The sequence below is a fragment of the Myotis daubentonii genome, chromosome 8 (genome assembly GCF_963259705.1).
Source record: "Myotis daubentonii chromosome 8, mMyoDau2.1, whole genome shotgun sequence".
NCBI lineage: Eukaryota > Metazoa > Chordata > Mammalia > Chiroptera > Vespertilionidae > Myotis > Myotis daubentonii.
The window spans coordinates 6,180,717-6,207,326 of NC_081847.1; the positions used below are offsets into that span (position 1 = coordinate 6,180,717).

Below are 26,610 nucleotides of genomic sequence, written 5' to 3' on the forward strand. Positions count from 1 at the left end.
TCTGTGAGGTCAGGAGGGGACACACAAAACAGCTTCATACCAGTTTTTCATGGTATATAATGTGGATGAATTATAAAACCTAACCTACCTATATAGAAAAAACACATTTTTGTTTGAGAGAAATCTAGGGGAAATTGGATTTTAAAACACAGGAAAGAACTTCGGCCTTTGAGAAACACGAACTACTATAGAGAGACAGAGGAGGGAAAATAATAAAAGTCTTTCTTAATTCTAACAGTGTTGTGGCCAGATAGGCCATATCCTCTCCATGGCACCAAACAGCTCAGTGGAGCATTTGGAATACAGAAAAATAGGTGTATTGAGAAAAAAAAAAAAAAAAAAAAAAAAGGCCTCCTACAAGATGGCTGCAATGCAGCACTGTTGTACCTGGTGGCTGGTACCATAAATAAGTCATCAATTAATTGAGACTCACTGTATAAATAAAGCACCATGGCAGAATGGCCATTAGTACATAGAGCGTTTTGTCTGCACAATTTTAATAAATACAGCAGCTACTAAGAAATTCTAATATAGCAGCCCCTTCAATTCCTAAGACATGAGGAAATTTAGGTTCCAAAAAATGGTAAAGCCACCAAAATTATCCAAGGGGCAACACTATTATTGGCTAGTGTTGAATTAAAAAAGGCTTCAACACTTTAGATATTCTAGTCATGTCATTGATTCTATCTATCTACCTACTTACCTACCTACCTATCTTTTCTCCTTTAAAGTTCCCTGAATACAGCAGAGGGAACATAGTCAATAATATGGTAATAACTTTGTATGGTGATAGATGGTTACTAGGTTTTTTGTGATGATCACTCTGTAAGGGATATAAGTGTCAAATCACTAGGTAGCAGAACTGGAATTAATATAGTATGTCAACTATACTTTTTTTTAAAATCCCTGTAATGTTAAGCTGTTCGGGCAATAAAAACACAGAGGGCACATATATACAAATGCACACACACATTTTTAAAGCCACAGATGAATCTGCATGTCACAAATTCAGAGCCACATCAAAGGATGGTCATTTGTTCTGCATGTTCAGTGGCAGAAAGATGGATGTCTTGTTTTATGTGTTAGGAATAGAATGTTAGTAAAAGGCTTGTTCTAAATGTAAGGCCTCATTCTCCCTACTCTCCCCCTCCCCAGTGAGTAACTCAGACCCAGATGGGGTACCTCTCTTGGCACTTGGGCAAAATGAAACCTGGTCAGAAACCATAAGCCTGGCTCTCTGATTTAGGGTCATGCTACCTGTGGCTGAGGTGGGTCTGCTGGACCACCACCCTGGAAGCAGAGCCAGGATGATTGCAAATTTCCTGTGATTAAGGTTAACATGCCCCCCGCCCCCAATACAAAACAAGGGAACTTCTAATACTCTTAAGACTCTGCCTCAGACATAGACCATTTGCTACTGGGTTGATGTTTGCATCATCTATGGTATAAGCCTCCAGTGCTGATTTGAGTGGACTGTGCTCCTGGCTCTGCACCCTCCCTCCCCCCCTCAAATAGACATTTCACATATGAGGCAACTGAGGCCCCAGAAGGCAAGGGGTGCTGCCCACTAGGGCCAAGTGCACACTGTAACGGGCTCTCCTGTCCTTACCCAGTTGTGTCTCCCTACCCCATCATGGGTTTGCTCCCCAGAGCGATGCTTGGAATATTGAAATGGGACTGTTGTGGTAAAACCAGTTGTTTGCAGGAAAACAGGGTATTGTCATTGGAGGCTCAGTGGCTTTGGTGCAGTGGAACATCAGAAATTTAGGCTCCCTCTCCTCTATGTTCTTGGGGAAATGATGATGTCATTATCTCTATGGGTGGGCATCAATGACCATCACATTTAACACTGTGATTTGTGAGAGATGCACATCACAACAGCATACAGCCATGTCCATAATGTCATTAATTAAAACCAGGACACATTATAAAATACTTAACAAACATTTAGCAAAGCCTGAGAAATGGTGATCGTTAAATCCCTTGAAAGGTCTTAGAGAATAAAATAAAGAAATTCACTTTGGAATTTTCATTTAAGCCACACATTCAGACCATTGCTAATTACTGCTGTGATTAACTGTGGCACAAAGAGTCAATGCTCCAGGTTTGAGCTGAAGGAGTCTTGAGGAGGCAAAGGGGGTGGAGACTGGGAGGGGCCAGGAAGGATTTGAAAATAAGGGAGGGGTCTTGTTGTGGTGGGAGGTGTGGGGCCCCCACCCCAAAGCAAAGGGGGCAGGCAGAGGGCCCGGAAAGATACCCTTCTAATATGATTATGAACACAAGACCTTTTTAATTTTTTTTCATCACCAGCCCACTTGCAGAAGATCTTACCTTTGAGCCTCTTTGCCCCCAGCTAAAGCTGCCTGAAAAGATTCACATGCAGACATTTACAGATTTCACAAGTCATAGTCAATGTTATCACATTTTGTCCACACACTTAAAATACACTCGGAGCATTTTAAAAAATGATTTATTTTAATTGCATTTTAAACACGACTGCAGTCCACTCCCAACGCACCCCTCTTTTAACTAAGCCCCTCCTACTGCATGAGTGTGAAAGTGTAAATGATTGGCTTACCTCGGGCTCGTCCGTAGGGGGGGGGGAATTATTTCATGTTTTTAAAAGAGTCACGCCCCCGCCCCTCGGAACCAACCCCGTGTGGTTTGGATCCAGACTTGCCCAGAGCAGGTTGGTGTGCTTTCCCCGCCCCCACCCCACCCTCCCCCCACCAGGTGAGCCGAGTGTGTGCAGAATACCGAACTTATGTGTGCAGCCCCTGACGCCCCAGATACCTGAGTGGTTTTTTCAACCGTAAAGGCGGGAGGGTTTGGCGAACGAATGAGAAGAGAGGAAACGCTTAGCGCAAAGGGAAAAAAGAGAGAAAGACATATAGAAAAAAAGGTTATGGAGGCCATCAGGAGGCGGCCCCCTTCCCCTGCGCGAGGTGCCCCACACATTACCCAAGATGTCCCACAGCCTTCTCTGCATTTTCCGTGCCGCCCGCTGCAGAGCGCCAGCTCACAGGTACCACCAGCGAGTGCGGACGCGGAAAGTTTTTGCCCGCGCCATGGCGCACAACACAAGACAGCCCATTCCCCGTACAAGTACACAGTCGGCGGGTGATTTGGGGGTGCCAGGGATGGGAACTGGGGAACACTGGAGCGCAGATCATGCACAGGCGGACACAATATGGACACCAACACACACCAACGACAAGCTGTCTGAGTCCAAGCAGCCGTGCCAGGCGAGGCGGGGCGCGCCTTTCCCAACGACCCCATCCCACCACGGCCACAAACAGCTTAGCCAGGGAACCCCGAGGCCCCTCCCCGGCAGTTCCTGGCTCACCTGAGAACCCCGCCTTTCTTGCCGTCCCCCACCCCAGGATTTGGGGTCGTCTTATGGTCGCTGGCCCTATCGCCTCTGTCGCTGGTTTGTCCAGCTGGAAACGACCCCCAGTGTTGTACACCACCTCTTTCTCCCTGGAGGGCATATACTCCGGCCACCCCAGCCCACCCGAGGCCTCCCCGCGCCCCCCACTCCCGGGGCAAAGTTAGGGCCCTCGCTGGAACTTCCTAGCAGGCTCTTCTGGCCTTTGCCCAGCCACCCTCCTCCCGCCGCTAGGCCCTGCGCCCCACGGGCAACCCTTCCACCCTTTCCCGGGTCCCGGGCGGCCCTGCTCCCCACGGGCAGAGTCCGCCGCATTACCTAGAAGCAGCAGGCGGTGCGTACACGTGTAACCCATCTTCTCCTCCTGTAGCTGCCTGTCGATGAGCTGGCTGCGCTTCCTCTGCTCGCGCATCTGGAAGCGCTGCTCCTGGGTTTCCAGGCACATCGGTCTGCAAGTCTCCACCATAGGAATCGTCGTGACCTTGGGACTGTGCGGGGCTGTGAACTCGTCGTTCTCAGGTTGGCCGAAGCAGCTCTGGAAGGCCCGATCGACGAAGTTGCGGAACAAGTTACGCTTCGGCTTTGGTCTGGAGCGACTTCGCTTTGGCCGGCAGCAGACGTAGCATCCGAAGGTCCTCTCGTCGGACTCATCGCTGCTGCTGCCCGATCCGTCGTCGCGGCCGCGCTCCGACCGGGCCCGCCAGGCATACGCGCGAGCAGGCTGCGGAGTAGGCGGATCGGCAGCCTGGATCTCGGGGCTGGGGGGTCTAAGGAAACGGGGGTTGGGGCGGGCTCCGCTGGCTGGGGCTGGGGCTGGGGCTGGGGCTGGAGCTGGGGCCGGGGCTGGGGCTGCCCAGGCAGCAGACACGGCTCGAGCTGCTTGGGCGGCTCGGGCGGCTCGGGCCGCGCGGGCAGCTGGAGCGTTTGGACCATAACAGGAGGCTGGGACTGCCCAGGCAGCTGCAGCGTAAGGGACTGGCCGGGGGGCAGGAGTGGCCCGGGAGGCGCTTGCGGCCCGGGGGGCGAGAGCGGGCCTGTCGGCGAGAGCGGGCCGGGTAGCAGAAGCTGCTCGGGCGGCGGGAGCGGCCGGGGCGGCTGGAGTGGCCGGGGCAGCGGGCGCTGCTGGGGCTTCTGGAGCTGCTGGGGCTCCTGGAGCTGCTGGGGCTTCCGGAGCTGCGGGGGCTTCCGGAGCTGCCGGGGCAGCTGAGGCATCGGTGGCTGCCCCGGCGTCTGGAGCTTCGGGGGCGGCAGCAGGGGCCCCGGCGACAGGAGCTCGGTCTCCGTCTCCGTCTCCGTCTCCGTCTCCGTCTCGGTGTCGGTCTCCGTCTCCGGGAGACGGGAGTTTGTCTCCCTCTGCGGCTGCGGCTGCGGCTGCAGCGGCTGAGCTTCCTTCCATCTCGGCTGCTTCGCCTTCAACTGGGGGTCTCTCTCCCTCTGCTCGCTCTCTCTTAATTGGGGCTCCGGAGACCTCGATGGGCGGGCTGTCAGGCGCGACTGGGGGGCTGTCCATGTTGACGGGAGCGTCGTCGACCCCAGCGGGGGCGCTACCAATCTCGAGCTGGGGTCCGGAGACCTCCATCGGGGGGCTGTCGCCCACGAAGTGTGGAGGAGCTCTGACAGCCTCTCCGGATGTGCTGACGCTGGCTCCTGGGTCCCAGAGGGGGGGCTCGTTCGCGGCGGGAGCGAGGAGGATCGCACGCGGCTCCGCGACTGCCGCGAAGTGGCCGCCGCCACCGTCGTGGATTTGTAGGGTAGCTCGGGGGAGCCCAGGGGGTGGGCTGTCGTCCCCCAAGGCTGCTCCATCAAACGCAAATGGCATCGCCTCCTCAGGGGGAGGGCTGCAGTTTCCTCCGCAGCCTGCGTAGGCAGGTCTGAGGACTTGGGGCTCCTCTGAGGGGGCGCTAAAGACCCCCACGGCCGGGCCTCCTGGCGCGAGCGCGCAGATCTGCAGGAGAGGCTGGAGGCACGCTCCCTGGGCAGGCTGCTCGCTCTCGAAGGGCATGGCCTCTTCGGGCGGAGGGCTGTAGCTGCCCAGGTCTGGTCTGGGCTCCCTGCGGGCTCGGGGCTGCACGAGCCCTGGGCTAAGGGCCCCCCTGGCGTTTCCAGGCTGCTCCAGGGCCGGCCAGAAGCCTCCCACGCTGGGCTGCTTGACCTCGAAGGGCATGGCTTCCTCTGGAGGTGGGCTGTAGCCTCCATGGGCTCCGGCTTCCTGGACTGTCTCACTCTGGACGTTGGGTCTGGAGGCCTCTGGAGGTCCACAGGCCTCGCCTTCAGTCTCGATGGGGACGGGCTCCCCGGGAGGCGATTGGGCCTCCATTTCTTCGGCTGCGCCAGGCCCAGCACTGGGGGCAGCTGCCCCTGAGGCCTCCAAAGATGGTTGCTCGGGCTGTTCCTCGGGCTCAAGGGGGATATCGCGTTGTCCTGACATATTATTGCCGTAGAGGCAGTTGCGCATGCCCATAACACGGTGGCGGCCTCTTAAAATAAATTTGGGGCCCCGTAGGATGGAGCACCCAACCAAACTAGGGTGAAAAAAATATTTTCAAAATAAAAAAAATCAAATGACCAGCCAGACAGTTCTTCAACCTCACTTTCTCAACCCCTGCTGGTGCCGGGGTTCAGGCCTTCGTATCCTAGACTGTGGTAGAAGCAACTCTATTGTTGCTGGTGGAGTCTTAGCTCCTTCCTGGCTCTTTTCATGTCCTCAGGCTGCCCCTGCCCCCCTCCTGACCTCCCCTGGTCCCCCTCCTCAGCCTCTGTCTCTGTCTCTCTGCATTCTGCAGGCCAGCCCCGCCTGTTTGGATCTGAGGAGCGTGTCGATTCGGTCCGAAAGTCGCACGTAGTGCTCTCTCTCCGCCACCAGAGGACGCCGGCCGGTGCCCGGGCGGCTGCAGGAGCCGGCTTCTGTCGCCGGGAGCCCCGGCCTGGGGTAAGGGGGCGACGGGCGCAGGCCTCGCAGGGATGGTTTGGTTCTTCCACTCCTCTCCCCGACTGATTTGGAGTCTATCTCCTCTCTGCTCCCCTGGCCAGAGAGAGAGCTCTCCTGCGTTGTGGGACACGTGACGCAAGACGTGGGCCCGGGACGCTGGAGCGCAGGAGCTGAAACCCTCCCTCCCAGGCGCCGCTGACGCTCCTTGGAGGGAGGGGGGAACTGCATGAAGGTTTCATAACCCCAAAATACTCCTGAGCCCAAGAGTCGCAGCCCCCAGCTCTGAGCAGCCTTCCATCCTGGGCCCCAAATCCGGCGCACAACGCTTTAGGAAGGGGGCGAGTGCGCGCGCGAGGATGCGACAGGTGGTCGTGAGCCCACCGATGGAGAGGACAGGCGGCGAGGGGCGAGGGGATGCTGAGTTTGTGCACACAATTTGTTTTTAAAATGTCTTGGGGCACTTTCCATCGCCGCTGCCGCTTTCATTTGCCAACTTGCCGGGGCTGGCTCATGTAAATCACTGACATGTCCCCCATCCTCACCGCGCTCCGAGGGTCTCCGCAGGCGCTGAGGGCCGCGCCGGCCGGGTTGTTCCGCGTTTATGTGGACAAATGATTCAGGGAATAAGAGGGTCTCGGGTACGTACCACGGAGACCCTCTCCAGCGGTCGCCCCAACCGGTGGTCGGCAGACCACTGGTGGCCCGCGAGGTCCAAAAGGTTGGCGACCGCTGGTTTCAGGAAACCTTTGGAGCAGCGGTCTCCAACCGGTGGTCCGCAGACCACTGGTGGTCCGTGAGGTCCGAAAGGTTGGCGACCGCTGCAAGCAGTAACTGCGGCGGCACGGATGGGAGGGGGGCCGGCGGCGGGGATGCGGGATGAGCATGGGGACCCCACAGAGTGCAGGCCTCAGACTTCCGGGGGTCCTACTGTTCTGGAGAAGGGTTAGAGGGGATTTCAGTTGGGATTTATGGCTGATTTAGGGTGCTTTCAGAGACTGGTCAACCCTGTGCGCACTGAGCCCAAAGGCACACATCATGCCGCGCCGCGCCGCGCCAACCCGCGCCAAGCCGAGCCCCGCGGTGCCGACTAACAGCGGCCGCGATGTGCTACTTCCTGCCTCGGGCGCCCGCCGCCGCATCACAGCTCCCTCCCCTGGTTCCCCTCCAGCCCCCTTCCAGCCCCTCTCCCATCCCCTTTCCAACCCCTCTCCTCTTGCTATGGGTATCTGCAGGTAGCCGCTTTATTTTCCAACTGCTAGAGCCCGCAGAGGCGGCAATAAGCCTGGGCATAAACCCAGCGGCGGTGGACTGCGCTCCGGTCTCGGTGGCGCGCGGTGGGCTCAGAGCCGGAGGGGATAAAGACGCACACCGCCTGGGTGGGCTCCGCGCATGTGTACTGCTCGGGCTCTGGGGTCTACCGTCAGATTAGAACCACGGGGTGAAAAAAATTGCTGCTGGCGGATCACGTAAAATCCGGGACACGGGCAGCAGGTCTGTGTTGCCAGCGGGTGACACGGGCTTGCGAATCACCTTTAGGTGGCCAGGGGACATGTGGAGCGGATGGAATGAGGGATGAGAGGAACACAGGGTACGCTGCGGCAAGGGAGGCGCGCCGCCTGGATCTCTGTATCGACGCGCCGCGGGCGGGCGAACCACTCACAATCCAATCTCATTGCATCGAACACTCCCCTTTCAGAGCGAGAAGACCCCGGCCACAGCGCGGCATCGCCCCCCTCGTCTGCCATCCGGTGGGGCCGCGCTGCGTGGAGGAACACGGACCGAGCCCAACCCTGGGTAACGTTTGGGTCCCCCGACAGAGGTATCATCTCGGCCCAGGGGGTCTACACACTTCCAGATGCCAACACTGAACTTTGGTCCAAACTTCGGCCAACTACACCCACGCGCAATAGCTCAACCACTTGAACACTCACTCAAAGTGCCTACTGTGTCCCAACAGTCAACTCGCTCCCCTTCGACCCCAGCGCTGGGTCAGCCATTGGGCTGGGGTCACGCCAATCAAGGTTGCCTGGCGAATGAGCAGGGGGCTTCGAACCGGAAACCGGATATGAGTGGGAGGTCCCTTAGGGGGCGCCGAGTTGGAACGCCCTAAGAGGTTGTGCTGCTGGGGTGCTTGGAAGCGGTTGGTATGGCGGTCAGGCCTGCGACGCCACGAGGTCAGCCGGCATCGTGGGTCATTCTTCCCGACTCCACAACTCACCAGGTTGGGAGGGGAGGTCGGGCTCACAGGGGCCAACCCTCGGGCTCACTGAGAGCGGTGGGCAAACATACCCAACACGGGACGGGCGGGGGCGAGGCCGAAGATTTCCAGGGCCTGGCGGTAGAGGGCCAGGACCCCGAGGACAGAGAGAGCTGCCCGCCCCGTGCACATGAGCAGCCCCGATGGATAAGGAGTTGGGGCGACAGGGATGCTGAGCTCTGCCGAAGAGCAAGGTTAGAGGCTGGGATTGGAGCGCCAGGGAGGCCGCGCGATGGGGTCCCCAAAGGATGATTGCGCTCCCCAGCCCTCGCTCATGCCCAGATCACTGTTCACCAAGGAATGGGGACAGGGTCCCTTTGTTCGATGCGCTCATGGGCCCGCGGGCCCCCTTTGTTCCCCGCTCTTCCTGGTACCTTGGTTCTTTAGCAGGAGCGCACATGTTTTGAGGGGATAAAGATTGGGCCAGATCTCCATTCTAAGGGGTAAACAACACAGACAGGAAAGAAAAGATCTTCAACTGGGGGGACCCTGAAAGTCTTGATGGAGATCATGGCGTTTCAGATGAGCTCCCCAGGAGGGACAGAGGGCTTGCTGTATGCATAGGCGGTGGGGGATGGGAGGTGTTGGCTGGCGGTCAACAAAGATGGCTGGGAACAAGGGGCAGGGCTGGGTGGAGAGAGCAGCCCCCTGTGGGGTCTTGGAGGAGCAGTTGGAGAAAGTTCGATGGGTCTCCAGGATATCATGAGACACCAGAGCAAGCAATTTTGAGGCTCTTTTGGTAGGAAATGGAAGTGCTGATGTTTTTTTTGTCCGAGTGAGGATTTGAGGCTAGTTTTAGGAAGGGCAGAGACAATGTGGAGGATGGTCTGGAGGAAGAGGACACAGGGGCTTGTGTCTGGTCATGACCTTTAAAGGAGAGAGGCCTACAACTTGTGGAGGAAGCAGCAAGGCTGAAGGAAGGGACTTGAGAGATCCCAAAGGACCCGCTAGAATGGCACAAGAGGTGGCAGGGCCAATGTTTGGCACCTGGATGATGGGACAGGAGTGGGGAAGGGAAGTCAGGGAGGAGCTGGGGGTGAGGGGGGGATGCCAAAATGGCAGAGCTGACTTGGTTTTAGACAGCAGAGGCGAAGGAAGGATGGGCAAGTGGATGGAGACTTTTACAGCCTATTGAGGAGGATGGGTCTGAAGTTTAGAAGAAAGGTAAAGACCCCAAATTCAAAGTGACAGTCATCTCTGTTAGGACATGAAGTCACGGATCAGATGGTAATACCCTCCAGCGGAGAGAGACATTTGGTGACACTTTCAGTACTGGAGAGGACAAGGGAGCCACCACAGGACACAGCAAGAGGCTAGGAGGGGACTGGGGGCCTACATCAGAGGGCAGAGGAGGAACTGGTCAGCTAAGCTAATCTAGACAGAGTTTTCTTAGCCTCTGTGTTGTTGACATTTGGGGCCGGGCACTTTGTTGTGAGACAACCCTGTGCACTGTAGGATGCTTCGCATCCCTAGCCTCTACCTACTAGATGCCAGTAGCATCCCCTTAGTCACAACAACAAAAAATGCCTAGACTTTGCCAAATGTCCTCTGGAGGGCAAAGCTGTCCCCCACCCACCTCACCCCCACCCCTGCTTGAAACTACAGCTATAGGCTGAGAAACAACCCTTAGCCTTGAGTAGAAATCACCCTAATTTAAAGGTAAATTAGGACTGAAGAAAAAAGTCCAGTATTGAATTCTGATGTGTTTTTTTGCCCATTTTCACTTTTCTGTAGTGACTCCAGACTCTGAAACCCCCAATTGCTTGGGTGAGTGGGGCTCAGAGTTGAAACTCCACTGCAGATCAGAAGTGTGGCCGGATGTTGAAGGCGCTGACTCAAAAGGCAGCTGGGAGCCTGGCCACAGGGACCTGAAGAAGCTGGCTTGGTAAGAGTTGGGGGCGGTCAGATGGTGGCTTGACTGGGGCCACTCTGACTGGTGGGACCACCTGTGAGCCTGCTCAGGGCTGGCAATCTTGTTGACTTAAAGACAGAAATGTGATCATGACTTAGATGGAGGTGGTAGTATGTAGCCTAGTTCAGGCCTAACCCCCCAGGGCCTAGTTTTTAGGATCTGCTACTGTGATTTTATCCAAGTCTGGATGGTTTTCTATCAAGGAAAGAGGTAAATATTTCATAGAGATGAGAAGGAAGAGAAGTCAGTTCACGTTGCTCAGGAGCTGGCTGGCAAGACAGGCTGGTTAGAGTTCATGAAAGCTGGCTGAGCTGGGGTGAAGGACCAAAGCTGCGTGCCAGCGTCTGGGCCCTGTCCCTTCAGGGAGGGTATGACTTGGAAGGCTACAGGGAGATGCTGTGTCCATCAGAGGAGGGAAAGGATTGGCTGTCAAAATCCAGGAGGTGAGGGTTTCCTGAGTTCCAGCTACTGAAGGAGAATGGGAGACACCACCATCTCTCAGTTAAACTCCTCGAATGGCTCAGGTGCCTTAGGTAGCAACTGGCTGACTTTTGTAAATAACTAACCCAAATGCAAAGAACTGCACCACTACCACCTGCAAGGATATGGCCCCTTCCTTGGTGGTCCCAGGTGGCACCCTGGGCCTCCCAAACTCAGTCTTACCACTACACTGACACTTCCACGCCAGCACATGTAATCAGCGAACAGCTGTTAACATACATTTGGGGATTCTTAGTGCCAAATGCGCGAGGCACATCCAAATTTTAAGGACCTGCCGGTCAATCTGTCTTAGTTCATCCCTGTATCCAAGCAAGCCAAAGCAAAGTAATGGAAGAGGGTCCTTTGCCAGGGAGTGGAGGTGGGCAAGAGGGAAGGGAGCAGAAGCCAGGAAAAAGCATGTTTTTGGGTGGTGGCATTTCCTCCTAACTGTGGCACTGGGGGGGGGGGGGGGAGAGGGGGCGCGGGGGGCACTGCAGAAAAGCTCTGCAGGCCCGTCAGGTCATTAGTTGTCAGTGGGTTTCTTTCCAATGAGGAAAAGGAGAGTCTCTTCACCAGTTGTGAGGAGAGAAGGTGGGAAGGAGAATTCAAGTGACTATGACGTTTCTTAGGCTCCCAGTGACTAGTGTTTTCTGAGTGCTGACTGAGTAGCAATAAGACTTGAAGCTGTTCAATTAATTACTGTTCAGTTAAGACGCGTTGCATCCCTCCTTCTACCTTCCCGCATCTCCTCAGCCAGCCTTGGCCGGTGGAGGCAGCAGCAGCAGCCTATTGCTGTCTGCAGAAGGGTCTGTGTGACCAGGCTGTTTTGGGAAAATGCTTCGAATGGATGAGGGGTGGGAGCTGATTTAAAGACCGTGGAACCCAGACTTGGGAGAAGACTTGATCTACTTGGATTCAAAGGCCCCATGCTGGAGCCCAGAGACTGGGTCTCCCATACAGAATGCGGATCCCTCCATCAGCTCCCCCCTGGGAGCTCAGCCCTCATCTTGGAGGGGCTAACCCACTTGTGCTGCTGCTGGGCTAGAGGCTGTCATCTGACCACCGTGCTTGTGCAGCGGCTCCAGGCATCTCCAGCCTGTGGATGCCTCTCCAGGCTCCCTGGTGATGCAGCAGAGAATTTTGAGGGGAGAAGTGGCCATTGCAGAAAAGATGAACAGTGCCACAGGAAGGGGACTGAGATGGGGGCAAAGTAGGGGTTGGGATGGTGAGAGGGAATCCTGGAAGATACATTTGGCTTTAGTGGAAGCTCTGTTTAAAATTTCCGTAATTCATGGTGGAAATTCCAGGCACCCTGGGGGCTTCTGGGCACCATAATTTGCATGTAAGGGGAATGGTATATTTCACCTTTGAGCAGAGCCCCAATTACCTAGAGTGAATTTCCTGATGAAATCTAATTGAGACAGCGACATAAGCCAGGCACTCAGAAAACAGCTCTTGCCTGGGGGGAGGACAGTTGTGTCCTCTTCAGCTGGTTGGCAGCCCTTGGCCTGATGCCCCCTCACACTGCAAGTTTAAGAGGCAGGGCCTCTCTATGAACTAAAATCCAAGATTTGAGATTTGAACTATAAAACAAGATTTCCTAGGGTTTAAACCTTTCTGCTTGGTTGAAGCAGTTGAGCTACATGTATGGAAACTCCACTGCACCCAAGAAATTGAAATTTCCGGGCCAGGTGTGCAAGAGAATTGGGGAAAGCAAGGTCAAGGGTAGCACATCTGAGCACCCTCCACTGCCGCTCTGCCTATCAAAATGCTCTCTCAAATGCTGAGCTGATGGTGCCCCTCTGAAGACTGCCACTAATCCTTCTCTCCCCCAGTCTCTCTCTCAGACTACTCTGGAGACCCCTGGCATTTGTGGGCTGTGGACTGCCCTCTCCAAATCTGCTGTTCCTCCCTGGTGGCCTTGTCTCCTTGCATCCTCCAGTTTCCTCTGTACCTGCCCCCACCCCACTCAATCTCAAACCTTTTCCTTTTGCCATCCTCAAATCTACCCCCACGTTACAGCCACCACCCACCCTCTCTGTCCACAAAGCCCAGTCTTATCTACTCTGGCCTTTCTGATAGCTGTAAGCTTGTAGCATGCTCATCCTAAAATAAGCCCGTAGAATAAGAGCTGGCCACGTCCACACACACAGCCAGGAAGGCAGCCTCCCCAATTCTACCCTGGGATAGGGAGCTGGCAGGCTGGTGTGCAGGTGGTATGATTCCTCTCGGATGCCCTGTCTCTATGGGCCGAGTGCTGTCAACTCGTGGCCTCGGGAGGACTGTCACTCAGCTGTTTACTCTGGCTCCTCTGCCTTGTGAATTAACTAGGCACTAGGACCAGCATCTGTACAGGGGCTTTGGGGAAAAAACAAAAGATTTAAAAAGGGAAAACAAGCATCAGTAAAATTCACCTTCTATATAGCCTTGTAATATGTGGCCCCCCCAAAAAAAGTTAAATAGAAAACAAAAATGAAATGTTAAATCACTTAATTTGACATAACCAGCTTTTAAAAACAGTTTCCTGGCTTAACCCATGCATTGGTAATAGAGGCAGAATTGGTTTGGGGCCGTGCAAAAATCTTAGTCATTACCCGCAGTACAGAAACAAACAGTATAGCATATGGAAGTATCTGTCTGTATTAAATTTCATGGGAAAGGCAAAATTAAGAAGAAATGTCTGAAAAGCTCCTGGGAGTGAGTGATAATGAAAAAGAAAAAGGTTGAGAAAATTGGTTTATCCTAACTGGCTGCAGCCTCTGAGCTGGCTTCTCAGGCCTAGTCTAATCAGGACTCTTAGAGGTGTTACTGAAGAATGTGCTCAACACCTGTGGTCAGTTAAGACTCGTGGTCAGCATGGCCCGCACACCCCCCCCCCCCCTCTGACAGGCTTGTTCTCAGACACAGGAGGTGGGAGGGGGAGGGAGGGGGATGACAAACACACATCAGACCAACACCTAGTATCTGCCCGCTTTTCTCATAGGTCAGTCATGGGACGCCATGGAATTCTGTATTCTCTAACTTCAATCATTTTGCCACCAGTTCACACACAGATTTGACAAACTAAAACGAGATGAACACAACATAGATTTCTTCACAACTGGTGCTTTTGATTTGATCAAACACTGAAAAAAATTTTGTTCCATTTAGTGTTAAAATTATTGATAGAGTCAAACTGGGGAACTCTGCTGAAAGGGATGCCGGGAACATCTCCTTCAGAGATTTCATTTTCCCTGTGAAGAAACTGAGGAAGAGGGGTGCTGGGTCTGAGCCCAGGCCACTGGGCAGACTGAGACCAGGCCTCAGACCTGAGATTTCACTGCCCACCTCTGGGCACCAGGATTTAGAAAGAGGCATACATAATGTCAAGCCCTGAAGAACAGGACTAGGAATTGCATCCTTCATTCTGGAACTTGGGGATTAAAGACCTAATTCAAGACTCATCCCTTTTGCTGGGCTGTGACGTCACTCGCCTCTGGAAGCTTCATTTGATTTTAGTGATTTATTTTCTGCTAAGAGACATGCTTTTCCCACCACCGTGCTTTCTGCTGTTTCCTTTCAATAGCTTCCCTCTGCGTGAAGAGCAGCGATAATACAAATACATTAAGTAAAATTCATGCGGATTCTTTAAAAAAGACCTCACTCTTACACTGAAGTTTCCACTTTCTTCATTAAACCTGTATCACAGCTGCTAAGATCCAGGGCTAAAGAGTCAAAGGGCTGTAAGCAATTGGGGGGCGGGGGGGAGGGGCGCAGAACTTCTAGCTCATTAAAGAAACGTTCTTACACAATTCCAAAGTTCCCAATTCACGAATTCTGATAAACATAGATGAAAAGTTGCCAAACTTTTAGAAGGAAGCCTACAACAGATTGTTGGTACACACAATATTTGAACATAGCTACATATGTTCAAATCACAGAACATGATTTTCCAACTTGGAAAGTTATAAGAGCAGCTTTGTCAAAGAAAAAGCAAATTTCCATTAAGCAAATGATTAATGTAGTAAAGGAAAAAACCCTAGATACTGGAGCATATCACCACATTTAGCTAACTTTATTCTCTCCTCTCTCTCTCTCCCTCTCTCCCTCTGAAATATTATGACTGGCTGGTAACCACCTATGTGGTTAACTACATGGTCTGCACTTTTGGAGAATTTCCCCCTCAGGCTGGCCCCACCTAAGGTGAAAGGGCAAGCAAAACCCATTCATATGCTAACCAGTGTCGCAGGGTGAGACAAAGGGCGGTTGGGAGACTGTTGAGTTGGGAATGCTTGGAGAACTGGCCAGAAACATATCTGGAAAAGAAAGGCAGCTGACCCCAAGTGGCTCAGGTAGAAAGGGTTTGAGTGTCTGTGTAGCAAAATCACCTCTCCTTGGGGGTGCCTGGGTGCTTTCCCAGGGGCGTGGCATATTCCTCAATTGTTCTGTGTGATCCCTAATGGCCTTTGCACCCTGGAGCCAGGATGGAAGGAGGAAGTTGGGGGAGGGGCAATGAGTGGAGGAAGTGTGGGGGTGGGTAACAGGTTTTCACAGTGTGTGAAATGGAGTGTCTGAAAGATGGCAGAACTATTTGTGTGTTCCTAGATGACATGGGGGCACCCCAATAATGCATTTATACTTAGCTTACAGTTAAGAAAGCCAGCACCCCACATGCAGACTTTCTGTTTAAAAAAACACAGACTAAGACTAGGGAGGGAGGTATGGGTTAGTTAGGCACTGAGAACTTTTTTAAAAATCTCTTCATTCATCCTGCAACAAGTCAACAGACTGCAGAAAACCTGCAAAACCCAGATGCCCCAACCTGTGAAAATAGCTCCCACACTGAAAACCATGCCCAAAGCCAACCGGGGCCCCAGCCTTGTTACTGGAGACTTAATAAGCTCAGGCTACTAAGACTCTACCAAAGGAAAAAACACTTAATGCCTTAGAAAGGACCCAGCACCACTGTTTCAGCAGGAATGTCCACTTCAGGGGGCTTCCTCTCACTCAGGCCATTCCACTCTTTCGAGGACGGCAGGACCCGACCCTCCTCTAAGTCCACGGCAGCCTCCTGGCTTCGGACACTTTCACGCCGCCGCGGGGAAGCCCCTGGCTGACAAATTGCCCGCCTGGTATTTACTAGTGAAAGCCACAACCGCAGCCGGCAGTCATTAGCCCGCGCCGCCCGCGCAGCCGCGCATAACTAAGTCCCGCGGCTCTGTGCCCCCTTCCCTGGGAGGAGACCTGGGAGGAAGACCACCGAAAGTGGTCCTTCTGGCCGCATACTTTTCTTCATGGAGTCTAACAACCCGACCGTCTTTTCAAGCCTCAAACCGGTTCACCTTTCCCCCAAATCATTCCCATCATTATAGTCCAAACCGGCACCTAAAAACGAGACGTGCGCGCACGAAGAAAAGATCGGTTTCCAAGTCGGGAGAGGTTTTGTAAATACATTTCACTTATCGGTCTTTTCCCCCAGGATTGTCGAGGAATGTGTTACCGCACCGATGATGTGTTACCAGACTGCGGCCAGTTTTGTGCTCTGACATCAGGGCACTTTAACTCCAGGTTAGATTCCAAACTTGGCCCCACCGAGCTGAAAATGGCCGGTGTGCGCCGCATCCCCTTCCCGAGGCTGCCGAAGCCGCCGGCCCCTTCCCCCTCTGGGCCGATCGCCCAGAGACTTGCCTCAGATCTAAAAACCTTTCCCCAGCTCGGCGGGTGCCGCGGTCTTTGGGGACTCTTTGTAGAGTATCCAGCCCGTTCCTTGTCCGCTTTACCTTTCCGCAGGCGAACACCTCGCGGGTTTCAGCCCTCTCTTTCACCTCCTGAGCCTTGCGCAACAGCCCAGGACCTCTCCAGACAGGCTGCACCCAGCTCCGCCTCCGGAACAGCTGCGCCAAAGGGTTGGCGATACCCCGACGTGACCAAGCCCGCGCCACCAACCCCGGTAGCCTGTAGAGGCACCCCCCGAGACGCCTCTACCTTCTCTGCCCGACCTCCAAGTACCGGTATTGGGCGGGGGGGACCGCCTGCCGCTCTGAGAAGTCAGCTCTAGGGCGCCCGGGCAGGTGCGCACGCTCTTTGCGGCGATCTCCCGCCCGCGAGCGCCCGGAGATGAGTGGTGCGGCCAGGACTGACGAACAGCCTCGCAGGGCACTGGCACCGAGGATCCTGAGGATCCAAATTGGCAGCGCCGGGACTTGGGCTCCTGGCCCTGAGTGTCTTAAGCGCGGCGCGCGCCTTGCCCGCAGCCGGCTGTCTCCGGGACTTCTCACCCAATCGCGGGCTGATTACTTTTCGCACATTGCAACACTGTCGCTACCGCGCGGCTGCTCCGGCTTTGTGAAAGTTGGCCCGCGCACCTCGGAACCACATCTCCGGCGCCCGCTAAAGCCTACTGGTTTGAGATTAGTCTTTCTAGGAGGGAAAAAAAGCGCAGAAAACAAGTCACTTACCCGTGCCTGTAGGGTGTGCAGTTAGAAATCTGGGGCGCACCAGGGATTCAGTCGTGCGTCCTGGAGACTTCAGGTTGTCTCCAGCGGGGCGCGAGGGGCGCCCGCTGTTTAACAAGCCTTTGGCCATCTGGGCGCCCTGCGGCGCCTTGGGGAGATTCGGGGAGCCCTTCCCAGCTCTCGGAGACCTCAGGCTGTCTCCAGCGGGGTACACCCACCGTCTAACAAGCCTTTGGCCATCCGGGCGCCCTCCGGCACCTTGGGGAGGTTTGGGGAGCCCTTCCCAGCTCTCGGAGACCTCAGGCTGTCTCCAGTGGGGTGTGAGGAGCACCCGCCTTCTAACAAGCCTTTGGCCACCTGAGCGCCTTGGGGAGCCCTTCCCAGCCCTTCTGGCCTCCCACTTCCCCGGCTGGCTAGCTGAGCCCGCTATCTTCCCGCCTTCCTCCTAATCTGCCTTTCCAAACTGCATTTCCTTCTCCCTCTCTTCTTCCCGCTGCTCCCACACCCACCCCAGGCTCCCCAGTTCCCCGGTGGGCAACCTACCTGAATCAAAGAAAACAAGGAGAATCTGGACCGTGTCCTCCATTAGAAACGCCGGATGGGGATGGGTCCCCTTCTGGAAGGGGACTCCGGGGATGGGTCGCGGCGGGTGGGCTTCCTGGGCTTGCAGCCGCCTCGCTGCTGCTTCTCCTTGGGCTTCTCCGACTCTTCGGGGTCCCGCAGATCCCGGTCCCGGGGCCCGGGCTGAGGCTCCTCCCCCTCTCTGGGGCTACGGGGCTGCTGGCTGCGGGGCTGGGAGCGAGTCGGGGAGGCGTCGGGGCTGCGCACCCGCAGAGCTTGGAGGCGCTGGGTGAGGGACTGGCCGAAGGCTCTCTGCCTGAGCGCCGCGGGGCCGCGCTCGTCCTCGGGCTCCGTCTCGGGCTCGGTGGTGGGGGCGGTCTCGGTCTCGGTGTCGAAGTCGATGTCAGACTCAATATCAGATTCGGACTCGGTCTCGGATTCGTAGTCGAACTCTTCCTCGTAGTCAGGGCACTCGGGGCGGGACAGGTCCTGGTCAGCCTCCTCCTGATCCGAGTCGGAATTTGGGGGCTCGGGGATCGCCTGGGCAGCGGAGCGGTGGTGGGCGTTAAGGAAGCTTCGGCGGGCAGCCGCGCGCTGTTGGGCGCGGGTGTTGGAGGTGGCGAGGGCGCGGAGGAGCGCGATGGAGCAGGAGAGCCAGAGGAGCGCGGTGGCTGCTCGGCGGCCAATGGGTGGGCACAGGTCGTTGTAATTGTGGCGAGCTCGGCGCCAGTGAGCCCGGGACCTGCGATCCATTCTCTTAAGCGCACACCAAGAAGCTGGCCTGCTCTCTGTCTCTGCAGAGAGCGGCTCCGGTGCGCATTGGCCGCTGGAGCCGAAAAAGGTGCACCTGACGAGGTGAGACCTGGGTCTGGAGGTCCCGGCCCCGCCTCGGTGTAAGAGCAAAAAGGGAGCACCTACCGCTCTGACCACTCAACTTTCTAAAGCTCCGCGCCTCTGCTTGCCTCTGAGTAAAAGGAAGGGATGGGGGGAAGTCTGTCTCCTCCTAGGCTCCTCTCTCGAAGTCTCAGACTCTGCAGTCTAAGATTCGGGGAGGTGCCTCCGCAGATCCTCTCCCTGGGAGAGGAGAGAGGAGACTGAGGCGCGGAGAGGCTGGTGGAGAGGTTCTGCAAAGTTGCGCGCCCGGACTTCTGCCGGGCATGTGCAGTAAGGAGGCGGGGGCGCCTCCCCGCGAGCTGCGCGCAGCGGTATCGAGTCTGTGGCGCAGACCCTAGTGGGCCGGCAGGTGGCAGGAGGGAACCTTGTTTGAACGGATTTGGGGGAAGCGAGGGGGCGGGGTGGCGGGTGCCAAGGAGCAAGCAATCCAGCCACAGGTTAGCAGCTGGGCATGGGTTCTCCATGGGGTTCGTATCCTCTCCCCAACTTCTCCAGTGTTATCCTTAAAATGAACAAAGCCGGAAGCAGCTCAAACGAAACCTCAGACTTGCAGACATTCAGGGGAAATGAGGGTCTGTACAGGAGTATTAATGATCCTGCCTGGACATTTTCCAAGGGCTTAATCGTTTGAGGATAGTAACCTCAGGCAGTCATTAATCATGAAACCACCTTTGGCAGAACTGTTATAATGACTGTAATCTGAGAAGTTTCCCAAAAGTACCCCCCCCCCATCCCCTGCAGTCTCAATCTGCTAATTACTTCCTTAGGAAGGGTCTCCGTGGAACCGCTCCACGAGCCCACGGGTGGACCTCTAGGAGCTCTAGTGGCCAACGTGGCCGGAAGACAGACTTGGATCAGCTGGAACCACCACTTCCGGGCAGTCTTTCCTGTACTGATAAGCAGTAGGCACAACCATATGTGCCCTCTGTGGTGGGGAGGGGTGATTCGGGGTGTTGGAAACCTCATTGGGTATTCCTTAACGCTCTCATAGTTTTTCAACAAAATTAATTCATTCCAGAAATATTTATTGAGTGCCAATCTCTGTTCTAGGTGCTGAAGGTAAAGTTAAAAAAAAAAAAAAGACGAGAGAAAAAAGTCTTAGATTAAGGAAAGGATGTTTAGAATTAATCTGCTGTGAATCAGAGCATCACACCACTCAGAACATCTTACCCACCAACATTGTTTACTCCAGCTCTGATTCTATGTGAGAAGCGGTTGGATCAACCAGAGCATTAGATACAGGGACAGCTAAGTATCCTGGAGCATGTTGTTGGACCCCAGAGCTAAAACGTTGGAGGAAGTTAGGAGGGCTCTTTCTCGGGCCTGGAAAGTCCAGTGAGCACCAGGTCCTCCAGGGCGCCCTGGAGTGAGTGGTCCTTGCTCAGGAGAGCAGTGTCCCTTGGAAGCTCTGGAATTCCATCTGCAACCCGGGCACTGGAGCACCCCGTTGCCATCATGACAAGACCAAAGGTGGTGAAATCGAGGCAGAAACCATCTCCTAGCATCCATAATAGCATTAACAAGGTTGCTTCACTCGGGACACATCGTTTCTTTGTGTCTGAGTCAACGTAGGGGACACTTGAAGAGCCACAACCCCCTAACATTCTGCTTTTCCCTTTTAGTCCACCTGGCAGCCCTCCTGGTGCTCCTTCTGTGGCTGGAGAGTCACGCGCCCCAGCGGTTACTCAGCAGGTGGGATTCGCCCTCGGACCTCCCAACACCGTGCCTGTATGAAGACCAGCAAACGCAGAGTTAAGACCTTACTGAGATCTAACCACTGCTTTGGGTGTGTTGAGGTTTTGTTTCTGCATCTTGGATGCCGGCATTCTTGGATGCTGGCATTCTTGAATGCCTGGCTTCTTGGCTGTGTCTCTCTTACGTCTCGTGTTCTTCGAGTTAGTTTGTAGCATTAAAATACTGATTGGTCTAATAAAGTGGGATTGATTGGCAAACCCCATAAAGGCTAATGTCTGTATTCTAGTTGTGCTGTACTCTCACTTTCTAGAGAACCTGACGGGTTTTATTAGCACAGGTTCCTGGATGGCTCCAGTCACCGTGTGGATATTGTTATGGGGCACTGGACGGGGCATTGGAGCCGTCCATCTTAAATCATGATTGCTCTGCCGTGAGGGGGTTGTTTTCAAGGTTCTGCTCACAGGACCTACCTGCTTTATTTCTCTCAATTAGCACAGCCCATTGACAGTGTATGACGCATAAAGACATTGTTCGGGTGGGTTTCAGGGCACACTGGGAAAAGGGCCAGGAACAGGTGGGTGCTGGGGGATGCCCTTTGAATGGAGGGGAACACCCACTGCCGGCGACGCGGTGGGTTGCGGTTCTTTAGTATAGGTTCTTGGAAGTGCTTGTCTTTCGGAAGCAGTGCTTTGTGCTGTAACGGAGATGGCAGCCCAGAGCTGGTCCACTCACAGACACACCGAGATTGCCTGCATTTTTAACATGTGCATTACAGAATACATATTTTTTGACTCGCTTTTGCATTAGTAATGCACGTTCTGTGCAAGATTCATTTTAATCGACAAACGCATGTTGAATAGACGGTGCATCCTCAAGCCCCAGATGCGTGCCAGCGTCCAGCCGACAAGGCTCCAGGAGGAGCAGGAGGACCGCGCTGAAATACTGTTCCATCTCCCGCTCAGGCTGAGGCCGAGCAAATGGATCTGTGCAGAAATGCTCTTTAAAATGCATTACGTGCATGACTTTAAAAGTGCTTGCTGCAGAGTGAATTTCAAAAAGGAGCAAGCGGGTGATGAACGGCCGCGGCTTGTTAGCAGGCTGAGGAACGGGGCTGTGTCTGTCTGCGGTAAATAAAGTGTGGACACTGGTCCCCTGGGGGGCTGTGCGGGGAGGGGCCGGGACCTGTTGGACGGGACAGCGCAGCTCCCACGGTCCCGGTGTCGGCCGTCAGGGGCTTATTTGGATGAATTTAAAGAATGTTGTCTTCAGCCCCTTCAAGGATTGTCCTGTGGAAAGGGCATTAAGATGTGTTTTGTGTGACTCCAGAGACTGAATTAGAACTGATGGGTGGTAGTTAAAACAGACAGATTTCAGCCCAGCCCAAGGAAGAATATTCTAACAATTAGGGCTCTGCTGTCAGGAGGTGGTTGGCTCTTTGTCAGCAGCAGTCTTAAATCAAAGGACAGATGACCACATATCGGAGATGTTTTCCGTGGGACTCATGAGCCGAGAAAGCTGGAACCCGATGCAGCACAGGTTCTCATTCCATGAAAGGCATGTGGAGGCCCTGGAGACGGGCTGGGGGCTCTCCGACTCCACTTCTATTTTAGAAGCACTGGAAAGTATAGTGGCTCAGTGACAGGAAGGAATGTTTGGGTGGCGTTTCAGGACACAAGCAAACAGGTGTATGTTGTGGAACTTTCATAACCAGGCCAGAACTCCCTTGTTGAAGCAAAGAAATGCAACAAGTCTGTCTGTTCATTATATCAGTCCTCATTGCCCCCCCTCCAGGAGTGGTCTTAGAAATAAAAATCATATTGGCTGTTTAGCAGTCATGCATTGAGTCACTTCTGAGACCAGGACCCTATTCTGGACATTGGGGAGTTGAGGAAATGGAGAGGGAACAACCGCCATCTATACCGTAATGCGCATGTCAGCGTGAAGGGTCCCAAATATCCAAAAGGGGGTTGCCAACAGGTGCCAAGTAATGCATCCACACCAGCTACACGAGCCCGAGAGGGACGGTGGGCACGATGGCAGTAATGGTGGCCACAGTCAGAGGGGGAGCTCATCTGGTGGTTTCTGAAAGGTGCAGGTTTCTACCTAGTCTAGTTTGGAGATTTTCTTTTTTTAAAAAATTTGTGGGAGGATTGCTTGCCATCCCCCATCCCAGTGTGACTACCCTGTGCAAAACCCTGTGTGGTCGCTCAGGGCAAGACAGATGAAGTACCCAAGTTCTCTAAGGCCTGCCTGGCCATGGCCACAGGTCCTGTGGACACCAACACCTTTTCCAAGATGAGACACAACATAAAAGGTTGGTTCTGCTCTGCCAGGCGCGTGGGTCTGATCACTCTTGAGCATATTTTTTGCACAGTCATTGGAAAGGACCATTGTGGAGATGGAGAGCTTTTCCAACTTTCCTTTGGGCGGGAATGAGCTTGGGAGTTTAAGGAGTTTAAGTGCAATCGGCCCCTCCCACTGCGCCGCCCCAGGGGGTCTGGGGACAATGTAGGCACATGTGGCTCGTTTCCATCGTTCACAGTGCACTGATATTGACCGGTTCTCACCAGTAGAAGTGGTGACAACCCTGAGCTGATTTTGTGATTTTGAGGGAATGCCATCTAAAGCCAAAAGCAAACATTGGGGGAAATAATGGTCTTTTTGACATAACTGGGTTCTGTCTGGGCCATTGTTGGGATGACAATACTCTATCTGTGCCCTTCATTTTAAAAGGAGATGGGATCAGATTCCTGTGTCCACAGCTCTTAGCAGTTGTCTTTTCAGGAGTGGCCTTACCTTCCTCTCACCATGTCCTCCATCAAGGTTCCCCCTCCCTCCCTCCGCCAGGGGAGGAGCAATTTCTAGGCTATTGATCCATCAGGAAGCTTCTGGAAATCCCTCATTCGGGCAAAGCATAAACTGGGGCAGCCAGGTCCTCCTTGGGCTTGCTCCCTCCCATTCTCTGCTTTCCTGTGGCCCCTGGTAACTCTGAACTCTGACCCTTTGCCTGGCTTTGTCCTGTCCAAAAGAGGGCACTGAGATCTGTCTGCCTAGCCCCAACTTCCACTCCAGCTCTCAGGCTCGTGCCCGTGGCCAGCTGAGACATCAGTGTCCAGAGATGGCGCAGCCCAGGGGATTATCTCCGATGTCCCCCCGTGCCCTGCACGTCAGCTTCCTCCCGTAGCTGGGGGCTATGGCTGAAAACACGGCTGACTACGAAGGATGACTCAACGCTCAGTCCCCTGGCTCATGGCTGTAGCTTTTTTCCGCTCTCCTGGTCATCCCACCTTTTCCTCCAGCCAGTGGCACTGACAGAGGGCCTCAAAGTTGTTTTTCTCTCCTCTGCTAAGACTCTGACTCACCCCTTCAGACGTGGGGTGGGGGAGTGAGCAGGAGGGGGGAGAAAGGCTTAGTGGTGTCACGGTTCAGGCACAAGCTCATAGAAATCCTTTCAGCTCCAGCTCTTCAAAATATGATTAGACCAATTTTACATGTCTAGTCACTGAGGCTCCGGTAGATTGGGACTGTTGCTATATGTGCAAAGTGAAGTGGAGAATTGAGGCAATTATCTTCAGGCAAATAACTCTGGGCTCTGTAATCAGTCCATCCCGATAACCACGGGAAGTCAGCTTCATTCACCGCAGTGGTGAGAGGTAAAGAGAATTCTAAGGTATTTGTTTGGGCGCTTGCTCTGTTTTTCCAAAAGGCAGTTGGTAGTAGGGTGAGTGGTTCTCTCAGGTGCAGGACACTGACAACCACGCAGGTGTGTGGGAATTCACTGGCATGGGCTCATGCTCAGCCACCGCGCAGCACGGAGCGTGCCCACCGACCCACCTCCGCTTCCAAGGCGCTGGCGTTGGCGTCACTCCCATCTCCTCTTGCCACCCTCTTCCCTTGTCCATAAGGCTCCTGAGAGGTTGGCCGGATGGTGGACAAGGTCACCTTCCGTGCCAGAATGATACAGATTCTAGCAGGGCCCAAGGTTAGACAAGTACCACACACATGAAAGAAAATGTCATGAGAGTAGGAGAAGAAACGACAGGTCTTCTCAAAATCAGAAATGAAAACTCACAGGCTGGTGATGACTTCAAGACCCTCCCTCCTCCATCCGTTGTTTGGGCTAAAAATCCATGTGAATTGTGAGTTTTCCCTTCGCTGGTTTAGAAATTCCCTCATCAAACAACCATTACTTCCTGCCAGCTCTTCACTTGGGAAGGAGAAGGAAGAGAAGCCCATTGTTTTTCTAAATCATCATTGTCCTTTAGGACAATCTGGGTAGTTAGGAAGCCAAGGATGGGCCAGGGGTCTGTGAGGACCTGTGGGTGCCAAGTGGGTGGGCAGGCAGGCAGGGCCCTTGCTTGAGAGCCCAGGCAGGAGATCCCCCCACACACACACACTCACACTCACACTCACACTCACACTTACAGAGCAAGAGGAATCTGACCGAATCTGAATGTGCTTCTGACTACTGGCACTCTAGGAACGGGGCTTGAGATGACTCTAGGAAAGGAGATAGGAATTCCAGAGTTGGTGGGTTTTTAAGACTGTCAAGAAATCTTCATCTTTGTCACTTTTAAATTTTCTGATGTTGGTTAATTCATTAAAAAGAAAGAAAGAGAAAAAAAAGAAAGAAACCAAAAGTTCCTGTCCACAATCGAGATGAGGGTGTTAACACATTTCGTACCGCTCAGGAGTTTTCGCGTGTTTCGCGCGCCATCTGTTAAGGACCGCTCACGAGTGTTCTCGTTTTTCACGCCCATGGAAAAAGCAGCGAATCTAGATACTTATGTAAATTTTGTTTGGTCCCTCTTCATAGAGGAAAATGTTTTACGCAGTACCATACGTTAAAAAAGTACTAGGAACTTTAATTGTTTAATTGTTTTTGTAAATAAAAATGTTATAATTATTGGAAAACAACACCTAAATGCATTCTGATGATTTAAATAACGTGCAGTTTGCCCAAAAACGTGCGGTCCCTGGCGTATGTCTTAGAGATTTCTATGCGGTACGCAATGTGTTAAAAAAGCATCTGTCCTCAGACTATGGAGGCATAATGTCAGTTATGTGTGTTCTTATTAATAGTGCTTTATCCCGGCCGCCCTTGTTACATTATCATGTCTTTCCCTGAGTTCTGCTGTGATTGGCTTACAGCCTTAGCCATCATTGCTTACACTGTATTTTAAGATCTGCTGGGGCAAGTGCCTTCTACCTCATGTTATCTCAGAATCCTGAGAGTTCTGCCCATTTATTTTTCTATAGAACTTAACCATTTTTATCAAGTTCTGTAATGGCCTGGCTGATATTTTGACTGGAATTGCATTGTCTGTAAATTAAGTTGGGAAATGTCCTCTTTTCTGCATTTAAGCCTTAAGCCAGAAGTGTGGTCTCTCCATTTATTTGCGTTTCTGTTTCTCCCAGTCAGGGTTTGTGTTTTGCATTATATAATTCTAATATGTCAACGTGGAGTCTGCTGTGTGTCCTAGCTCCCAAGAATTTGATACTTCTGTTGCTGTTGTGAACAGGCTCTCTGTTTTCATTATGCTTTCCGACTGTTTATGATGTGTTTATAGGGATGGTATTGATTCTTGTGCATTTTTCTCAGAGTTGGTGCCTTTGAGAATTGGTGGTGGATGCGGTAGCCGGAGGCCTGCTCGTGAAGACACTCGCTAGAGCAGTAGTTCTCAACCTTCCTAATGCCACGACCCTTTAATTCAGTTCCTCATGTTGTGGTGACCCCCAACCATAAAATTATGTTCGTTGCTACTTCATAACTGTAATTGTGCTACTGTTATGAATGGTAATGAATCTGATACGTTATGAATCTGATATGCAGGATGTATTTTCATTGTTACATATTGAACATAATTAAAGCATAGTGATTAATCACAAAAACAATATGTAATTATATATGTGTTTTCCGATGGTCTTAGGCGACCCCTGTGAAAGGGTCATTTGACCCCCAAAGGGGTTGCGACCCACAGGTTGAGAACCGCTGCGTAGAGGCTTTGGTAGCAGGGATTCCTGAACCAGGGAGAGAGCTGGGCTGCATCCTAGTTGCCA

General features: G+C 53.4%; 2 protein-coding genes across 2 annotated transcripts; both read right to left on the minus strand.

The window, feature by feature from the left end:
• Positions 1-3,019: 3,019 nt before the first annotated feature.
• On the minus strand, positions 3,020-5,843 carry LOC132240130 (guanine nucleotide-binding protein G(s) subunit alpha isoforms XLas-like). The gene is made up of 2 exons (XM_059707488.1): positions 3,707-5,843; positions 3,020-3,147 (listed from the first exon to the last, which is right to left on the minus strand). Exons 1-2 carry the CDS (start codon positions 5,841-5,843, stop codon positions 3,020-3,022), a joined length of 2,265 nt encoding a protein of 754 aa, XP_059563471.1.
• Positions 5,844-17,947: 12,104 nt separating this feature from the next.
• LOC132239196 (neuroendocrine secretory protein 55-like) lies at positions 17,948-19,030 on the minus strand. The gene has a single exon (XM_059705191.1). The coding sequence runs from the start codon at positions 18,712-18,714 to the stop codon at positions 17,986-17,988; it is 729 nt and encodes a 242-aa protein (XP_059561174.1). The 5' UTR covers positions 18,715-19,030; the 3' UTR covers positions 17,948-17,985.
• Between the last annotated feature and the right edge of the window lie 7,580 nt (positions 19,031-26,610).